General features: G+C 47.8%; 1 protein-coding gene across 3 annotated transcripts in view; it reads right to left on the bottom strand.

Moving 5' to 3' along the window:
• Nucleotides 1–477: 477 nt before the first annotated feature.
• The window catches only part of ECPAS (Ecm29 proteasome adaptor and scaffold), a 69,276-nt gene continuing 60,484 nt past the window's right edge, over nt 478–9,269 (bottom strand). For all 3 annotated transcript variants that reach the window (XM_075447181.1, XM_075447180.1, XM_075447182.1), the window contains exons 42-49: nt 8,513–8,721; nt 7,955–7,998; nt 7,187–7,379; nt 6,421–6,565; nt 5,683–5,788; nt 5,435–5,523; nt 4,192–4,263; nt 478–3,363 (exon numbers count right to left, since the gene is read on the bottom strand). In XM_075447181.1, the coding sequence (XP_075303296.1) occupies nt 3,224–3,363; nt 4,192–4,263; nt 5,435–5,523; nt 5,683–5,788; nt 6,421–6,565; nt 7,187–7,379; nt 7,955–7,998; nt 8,513–8,721 (998 nt within the window). In that variant the 3' untranslated portion in view covers nt 478–3,223. The remainder of the gene's footprint in view (nt 3,364–4,191; nt 4,264–5,434; nt 5,524–5,682; nt 5,789–6,420; nt 6,566–7,186; nt 7,380–7,954; nt 7,999–8,512; nt 8,722–9,269) is intronic.

The raw sequence follows: 9,269 nt of genomic DNA, 5'->3' as shown, positions 1-9,269 counted from the left end.
TTTTTAATCAATAAATGTGTCAAGCTACACAACCTGATTGTGTATGTGCTTTCCTTCCTCACCGTTTTTCACTGAATGGTACCTACTCTGACTTAAGCACTTTCTCTTTTTTTTAGCAGTTTTTAACTTCCTGCTGTGTTTCTGCAAGTCTGATTATTTAATTCTGTCCTCTAAACATCAGAGGTAAGAGAAAAACCTGAATGTGTTTAGACACGGATGGTCATCATCAAATTTGTACATCCTGATGTGTCTTTCTTTTTTCCCCTCCCTTTCTCTTCCCTTCCCGGTGAGCCCGCACCACGTGCTCCTCTTTGTTGGCTTAAACACCAGCCCCGCTCCATTGTGCCCAACCGGTGCTGACGCCAAGCACTGCAGGGGCACGGCCCGCGCAGCGCGGAACCAAAGGTGCGCCTTGAATCCGGCACGCAAGGACACTGCGAAATACTCATAGTGGGAGAAGAAAACATCAGCAGTCACTTCAAAGAACAGGTCATGCAGCTTTTATTTAATTTTACCTTTTTGGTAAGCAGGAGGGTTTTCTTTCAGTCAGACCATTCACATACTTCGACAGTACAGATTGCAGTGAATTAGATGGAGATCTCGCAACATTAGAAAACTTTTCTCAATGTACATCCATGTAAGCAACAGCTTGTAGGTCAGAAGGTGAGTGCTAGAGTCACGTCTGCGCACCGCACTCCGGGTATACAAAGCATTGCAGCAGCACAAGAAAGGCCCGCGCTGGGCGAAGTACAGTGTGTAAGTACATAGTGCAATCACTTTTAGAGGAAAAACTCTAGGAAGGCCACATCTATTTAATTATTTTTAATCCCATCAAGTTTACAAATGCGAGGGGGGTAGAAATCAAACCTCTGACTGAATTAACTTTTGTACAGGTAGGTTTTGTGTATAGGCACGTGCTTTAGAGAGGAGCTCTGAATCTGTTCTGTAATCACGTGAAAGACATATTGCTTTGTGATTCAGAAAGTGTTGTACCATCTCTAACCTTCCTAACACTCTTGGCCAGAGTTGTTAACCCAGCTGTTTGTACAGAGTTCCTAGAATACGCTCTTCCCTCTAGTGTAAATCCCCAATAGAGAAATTCAGGTTGCTATTGACAACGACTAGTTACTCTGCTCACAGTCATTTGACCGCATTAGGCATTGCCTCCGAACACTCCACTCCACAGTGGAAGCTCAAATCACCAGAGGCGTGGAGGCCCTTGCTTTTCTGTTACTGTCACTCACCAATATGAAAAAAACCCAAGTCAGACAATGAACTGCTACACAAAGCATCACTGGTAATATTCACCTAATACCAAAAAAAAATGAGCACTCATGACACTACATGTCATGGTAAGCAAATTTTTAAAGAGGTTGCAAACTGATTTGCCCAGTAAAATTTTTAAAATGTACACTGTGCTCGATAGTTCAAACTACACGTAAACAAAGAGCAGCTCCCTGCAACAAGGTGTAAATCAAAACGTTATAGCACCAGCTCCCAGCACCAAGGAGTTACCCACTGACCAGTTCCAGTGTACAATGCAATAGTGCTTGCTGAGGTTTCTGCTACACGAGAGCCACGGTGGGACAGCTCTGCCCATTTCTTGCTGACGTTTTCTTACCGGGTGTGCACAAATTACATTCCTCCCTTCCCGTGGAGAGCAAGTCAGACAACAAAATCGTTACAGTACCAGAAAACACTGAACGGGAAATGGCACCTGAGGGAACGGTAGGTACTGCATATCTGATTTTGAGTAAATGGGCACGGAAGAGACACGGCGTCATCTGAGCGACCCTCTCCCTAACGGCTCACATCTGAGAGGAGCTGCAGGCTGTATGAAAAGAAACAAGCCTTCCTGTGCTGAAAGCCATGGACATGGTATTGCCCACACTAATGATTTGATTTCACCGTCAGCAAAGCATTTATCCCCAAAAAGCTGTACATGTACTGGTCAGATTGCCGCGCAGTGCTAACTTCACACTGTTAAACGTCTGTTGCTATAGTGGTCAGGTTTGTCTTTTTATCTGAGGAGGGCAAAAAAAGGGAAAAAAAAAGAGACAGGCAGCATGGCCACATCATCATACAGCAATTTTACTCCAAGTTAATGCAGATATACTCTTTCTTCTTAAGTGCAAATTAAAAAGTATTTGCTAGAAACCAGCATGACTTGGGCTGCTGAGAAATGACAGACGGTTCAGTTTCTTACAAATATTGACAAGTCTAAATCATTACGGGTTTCCAAAGCAAGAACAGGTTACGAACAGGAAGGGAATAAAATATTACCACTATTAAAAAAACGTGTCATTGCAAACTTCGAACACTCTTCAAAAACATATCTAGAAAAGATTGTTTTCCTATTTAATTTTTTTTTTTCCTGCAGCTGAGGAGTGTCCATGCAAAACAATTTTGAGAAGAGCAGTGTTCCACCCGGGCACCAACTAGGCCCAACTTTGTCCCACACAGCTCAGTAAAGTGCTCTCTAGTGCATCCTTTGAGGAAAAAAGTTCTCATTTAAAAGTCTGGGAGGCTGAGGCTGCTAGCTGGGGAAGGCATAGTCTCGGTCAGTCCATGCTGAGGTCAGAGGAGGAGGGAGGAGCGAAGTTAACAGTACTCTGCCTTTCGTACTCACAGACAACAGGCTGCCAGGGGGGAGCAAGCAGGAGCAGCAGAGGTGGGCGTCAGGTGAAACCCTGCCCCTGGGAAGCCTCGGGAGTTTAACGGGGGCTTCATCAGGGGAAGCATTTCCTTTGTTGCGGGTAACAGAACACTAGCTCTGCTGCAGAGTCACCAGGATTTACTGCTTAGACACCAGGTAACAGATCTCCACACACGACATAAGTGAAAATCAAACGTGATTTTCACTTCCCGTGCTGGTGGATTTTCAGCAATTCCTTTGAAGGACAAAGGGGATCTGAGTAACATTCTTTTGCCGATTTAAAATAAAAAAAAAAAGCATCTTGCCCTCAACATTTTTGATGTTGCACACTTATGAACATTCTAGGGCAGATTATTAGAGGTATTTACTGATAAAACTTCGTAAAACTAACCATCAGCTTAAAAGAGTAAAAGTAACATTAACGGGGAAAAGAATTTAAGGCATTTTTTATTTTGGCCAGGAATGATGCATGCTACAGAGTAATCTTCGTTTTCCCACTTGGTTTTCAGACCACTGCACTTTTTCATTTTTGTTTTACATGGCACTTTGTAGTTTGTATTTTACAACCTAGTCAAGATTTTCAAGTGTTTTCTTCAGTATAAATGCCTTCTCCTGTAGCTCGGGTCTGCTGTCTGATGCCATGGTAGACAATGAACGAACAAGGTGCTCTCTGCTTTCCAGCGTCAGGCTTTCCCACTGTCGAGCTTCTGTGTAAAGACAGACAGACAGTGGACATGAATACCAGAGTCCCGAAAAACTCACCAGGCCACCTCCATCCCCAGACAGGCTGGAAGAGTGACTGCTTCGGCATTTTACTCGCGGTCTGTCCTGCTCCTCCAGCAGAAGGCTACTGAGACGGCCAGTTCAGCCAGACACGCAGGGCACGTGCTGCCTCCGGCACAGTCACGCACATTTAGACTGGGCTTGACTCCCTAAGCCTGCAACTCGTGAAAACAAGGGCCTGAAGAATCAAGTATCTCCCACTTCGCAACTGCCTCATGTAGCGTAAGATCTTTGCTAGAATAAAGCAGACAAAAAGCGCGTAACAGAAATCCAAATGAAACATTTGCTATGAACAACTGCAGATACGTATGACCTTGAGACCTAAGCAGACTCATTCTCTGAAGCAAAATCTGCAAGGCTTAAATCCCAAATTAACAATGAGGAACAAACTTGGCACTGAAAGGTCGATCGTTACTCTTCCGCACAAACAAGAGCTCTCCCCTCGACAGAGCCTGCACTTAGCGCAGAATCTGACGACACGCGCAGTCCTGTGTGCCCTCCCTGGGACCCGCCTTGCTGGATGTTCTCCTCACCCAAGGAGCGTCCCACAGGGCTTTAGACCTTGACCTTACCCACAGCTGCTTCAAGCTCTCTCCAAGTTTCCCAAGTCACCAAGCACCGAACTCCAAGTCCCAGCTGCCCCGAAACCACCCAGTGCTGCAAGCAGAAGGTAACGCCATCTCTGCAGGGTTCCAGGCCACAGAGCCAGGCACCTTCTTTGGCTCTCCCAGGTGGCAAACAACAAGTCTCACCTTGCAGTTTGGTGAGCAGCAGTTGTATCACAGACAAAGCTTCTGTTCTTATGGATGTGTAGCTTTTGTTTTCTAAGGGATTTAAAAAACAAACAAAAAAACCCGACAACCACAGTGAGAACCAAAGGCACACTGGCTGTACAAAGAGCAGCCACCACCGCGGTCTCCAGACTCGCTGGGCTTATTTGTGCTGGCAGCCTGCAGCGCTCCCCACAGTTAGACACATCTGAATGGCAGAAAGCGACCAGCAAGAGGCTGGTGAGTCGACTGAGCCTTGGGCATCGCCTCTGCTGTCACCACAGCGCTACTGTTCCTTGCATGTCTTGACAGCGAACAACGCTGGCAGAGCTGCTGTGCAATTGCAGACAACTTCTGTGCCTAACAGGCTGTTCTGTTGGTGAGTTGCAATGGCTATAAATCATCCAAATTTTAACAAGTAGCAATACGCGAGGGTACATAAACTCTATGCCATCAAGCACAAGCCTGTCACAAAAAGTTATTTGGTCTCCTGAGCTTAAGTCTCATTGCAGTCTCATTCCAGGATCGGTAGTTAAAAGCAGCTCTCCCCAAAGGGGTCTCTGGATTGGTAGCTAGCTGTGAAGTAGTTGCTGCCTTTAGGCATACCAGAAATAAGAGCCACACGTAGGTACGAGCAGACTTAGGACATTGAGACAGCCACAGGACAAGTGGGAACATTACCAAAGTAATAAACAGCCCCACGACTGTCAGCATTACACAGCCAGCACCTATGTCCCCACGGGCACTCTGCTCAGGGAGAGCACAACTGCCTCAGAGCTTCATGCACTGGAACGATGAGAAAACTTTGGGCCTCTCCAATGCATATGTATCCAAGAAGTATGAACCGTGGAGGAGAAAAACTTGGGTTTCATTAAATCAGTAATAGCTTGATTAGGTGGGGTCCATCTTCTGCATGGAGAAAACGACTACCTTTCTGATTTGCACTCCTGAGAGGTTGCACAGGAGTCTGCTGCCTGCTGTTCCCTCCCCCCTCAAAGTTCTCTTGCATCAGAGGAATCTACTTCTCTGTGTTCAGCAGCTGCGTAGTACCATCTTCAACAGCTACTCAAAATCAGAATTATCACAGCGCAGCGCACAGAAGGACAAAATGTTATCTCTGACAGCTTATGCTTACTCTGCACCTCCTCCACCAGCCAAGCCCCAGAGTAGGAATGCGTTAACAAGCAATTCATCACCAGACACAAACCAGGAGAAGTCCATTTACCTAAAGAATGGGTGATAGATGAACAGGTTTCCAACAGTATTTCTGTCAAAGCCACAGGGTCTGAGTGCTCCTCATCAAACAGCATTAGCCTGTCAAAAGCAAAAACACCGTCAGACACCCTGCACCACTGGGACAGAAGCCTACTCAGCTTCCTTCGAGAACCCAGTGCCATCCTCAATTTCATTAAACAGTTTGAAGCAACAAAGAAAAGAAACATCACTGAAGTGGGCTGCAGAAAGGAGAATTACCCTTGGAAGTAGGCATTCATGGCTTGTAGCACTCCAAGCTGCACTTTCCACGTGCTGAGTTTCAGACGGTCACACATTAACTTGCAAAACTCTTGGCGATAGCAACCTACAGAAAAGTAAGGATGTCATGGTGTTACCACAGGGAAAGGCAGCAGGAAAACACTTCCCGCTCTGTCTCCCAGGTGTTCCTCGGGCTCCCACCCAAGCAACAACAAGCCAGACACTGCACACGGCCAAGCCAACATCCTGTAACAAGTGACCCTGAAAATCTTCACCACATCAACACTCTCATTAACAAACACTGGAAGACAAGCAGCTGCACTACACATTCAGGCATGCTAATAAAAGCAACCTTTTTTTTTTTTTCATATATACCCAATTCCTCCGCCCTATACCAGCTTTGACAGAAACATAAATGTGAGCAGCAGAACCAGGCTGCGTTTGATTAGGCAAGCCACCTCAGGCATTCTGCATGTGTCTGCAAACGCAGAACAGTACGGTGAAGCGAGTTTAAGACAACGGTAAGGGAACTTCCCCAAGGATGGGCTACACTGTGGGAAAGCTGTTGGGGCAGCTTTGTCACCGAAGATGGTGAAACCTGCAGGCAGCAAGATCCTGCACCTCCTCAAAGGCCTCCCCACTCCCCACACAATCTCCAGGTCCCTCCCTCCTCCCCCTTCTAATTTTAAGAGGAAACAGTTTGAGCCGAGAAAGTCTGCACACCCTCAGCTGACTTACGCTGTGTCTCTGGGCTCCTTGGCCAGGCTTTGCCCAGGGTCTCGAAGGCACAGATCAGGGACTCCATCTGCACCTCTTTCTCCCTCGTGTCCTCGTCGTCTTCATCGTGCTTTGGTAAACCCGCGCCCACGCTCTCAAGAGAGTTCTGCGGATGCCATTGGGGGAAGGTATGACCGACAGAAGGATGAGGGCAGGCTGGCCACACACCTTGGTGTAGTTCAGTCTTCCCTTGCAGTCTGTGCACGCCAGTCCTGGCACCCCGTCCGTGCCTCCATACAGACGGAGCACAGGCCCCCCCAGCCACCAGCAGCTCTGGCACCACCTGCAGCCTGCAGCAGGGCACAGCAGGCTCCACGGCCTTGCATCCAAACATCTGCCTGTGCTACACGAGTCCCACTCGCAGAGCTGCGAAGCACTGCAGATGCTGAACAGAAGCGCTCTACACAGCCTCCTAGGCGTCTCTTGCTGCCTGCAGAGCAGCCAGGAGTTAAACTTTAATGCTGTTTGGGGGCAGTGCTGGACACTACAGGAAGGACTCTGCCTAGAGAACAGTCGGGCTAATCCAGAATTTGGGCAGCACATGTATAACCCCACCAGGGCTCACCAACGGTCTGGTATTCATCCCCCCAAGGATCTGGCTGAGTGTGGGGTATTCCTCACACCGGCTTCTGGGCAGAAGCCTGGCATGCGTCCAGCATCAGCCGGGCTGTCACCGCTTGGGTGCTTTGCTTTGAAAGAGGGAAAACTCAAGAAGCTGAACCGTCACCTTCTTTATCATGGGAAAGATGATATCTGCCAGCTCCTGGAACCGGTCTTCCCTTGTTGCCTGCAGCACCTCAGCCGCACAGCGCAGTGCCACTATCTTATACTTCAGGTTCTCTTTCCGACATTCTTTCAGGACAGCCTGGACAACATCATTGACGGCGGGCTGGCCTGGCACCGATTTCTGCAACTCTGCACTGAAACACAAGGCACGCAGAAACTATCAGACCCACACTAGTCCCTTCCTAAACACCACTTTTCCCACAGACAGGAAGTAATGCCTGTGTCCAGGCACAGAGTTGCCTACCAACAGTTGTAACTGAAGTTACACTCTGGTGCTCTTCTTCGCTCTTACCGTGTCTCTTCTCCCTGTTTTCATTTCCTGTCTTTCCTTATACGCTTCCAATGCACTTTCCCCTCTCACGCTTCTACCTCTTCCTCTCTCTTCCCCTTTAAGATGTCCATCCTTCCCCTTAGTGTCTTCTTTGTTCTTAGAAATTCTGGCCTCTCAACACCCCCTTGCTCGCCCTACATCAACCATGTACCTCTGCAGGTCCCTCTGAAGCATCACTTCGCCCTCCTGGCTCTCACCAGAGACCCACACATTGACAAGTGGAGTGAAGAGAGACTCCTCACATGCTGACGGGAGATCAGGATGGTGCCCACAACTGTCTGGAGTCTCCTTAGCACCAGACAGGCAACAACACTGTGCCGCAACCTCCTTTTTTGAGATCCCAAATCTAGAGATTACCACCTCTTTCCAGACACTTACTTGCATGCAGAGACGACACTGGCAATGGCCTTTAACAGCTCCTCCTGCAATGAGTAAAACGGATACCACTGAGAAATGCTACACAGCCAAACGGCACAGTCCTGGCACACACGGGAAACCTTTGTACTCCACTGCGAGAGACAGTGGGGAAATGTGCCTATGACACCAGCCTAGAGAAGCAACGTCTGGCCCCCGCCACTCCTGCTGTAGAGGCTGCAGAGGACTCGCCTTTCCGTCTGCCCTGAACTGGCACTGGAAAGAGGCCTGGCAGCAGCACCTCTGAGCACAAGCTAGTGCCCCTCAAGGGTAGAGTATGGTGCAGTGGAAGTAGTCTCAGCAGGAACCCAACTCCTAAAGCAGTGTTAACTCCACCTACTTATCTTCCCTGTCATTTCTGTATCTGCTAAATGCAGGGCAAAAGGAAGATTCCCTAAGACAGAGTTCCTACATGAATGTTGCTACATGGGTTTCTCTGCAGCACAGAACATTGTATTTCTGGGCTCGAGGGCTGCGTGCTGGCACCCACAGCTATCCATGAGGTGCCAGGTCCTTTTTTACCTTCCCAGTCCAGGTTCTCCCTGGCAGGCCTTGCAGCAGTGCAGACAGCACGATTCCCAGATGCGGTGGTACAAGGGAGCCTGTCTGTTTGGCAATTGATGCCATTGCCGCTGCTCCCTGGGCTTTCATCTTCCAGGACTGGGACTGCAGAGCCTTCTGGGTGATGGTTATCAACTCCTGCATATACAGCCTGATGCCACCCTGAGTACCTGCACATCAGACAGATAAAAACTGTAATTTTGCCATGAAACAAGCAAAAATCTGATCTTATTTAAAAAAAGAAAAAAAAAAACATAAAAAAAGCCATTACAGATTTATCTGTTTATCTTTTTTTTCTGGCGATGAAACATATCAGCAAGGCCTACTTCAGACAAAGGGGTGAAGAACTCCTCCCAGGCTGACTGAAGATGGGTTCTGTTTTCTAGATCCTTCCAAAGAAAACCTTTAGTATCTATCTAGACAAAGAGCTCATCTCAGTCCTTCCACATGGCAGAAACTAGCCATTGTGCTAGCCTCTTTCCAAGCAATACAGTTTTTTTTTTTTTTTTTTTTTGCAAGAACAGGTCACTGGAAAACCTTTTTGCAGCTCCTTTTACAAACCCCATGAAAAGTACCCTGGTGACTGAGGGACCAGATGCAAAATCAGGTCACAGAAGGAGCCAGCAAAACCATCTCACAACGCATCCAGATCTTCCTCTACAGACAGAAAGCACGGCAAAATAGACCTTCCATAGTGTAGATTTATTTACTGAAGTTA

Source organism: Opisthocomus hoazin, chromosome Z, assembly GCF_030867145.1.
Source record: "Opisthocomus hoazin isolate bOpiHoa1 chromosome Z, bOpiHoa1.hap1, whole genome shotgun sequence".
Taxonomy (NCBI): Eukaryota; Metazoa; Chordata; class Aves; order Opisthocomiformes; family Opisthocomidae; genus Opisthocomus; species Opisthocomus hoazin.
The sequence above is the reverse complement of the archived record's forward strand: the minus strand, read 5'-3'. Positions and strand labels throughout refer to the sequence as shown.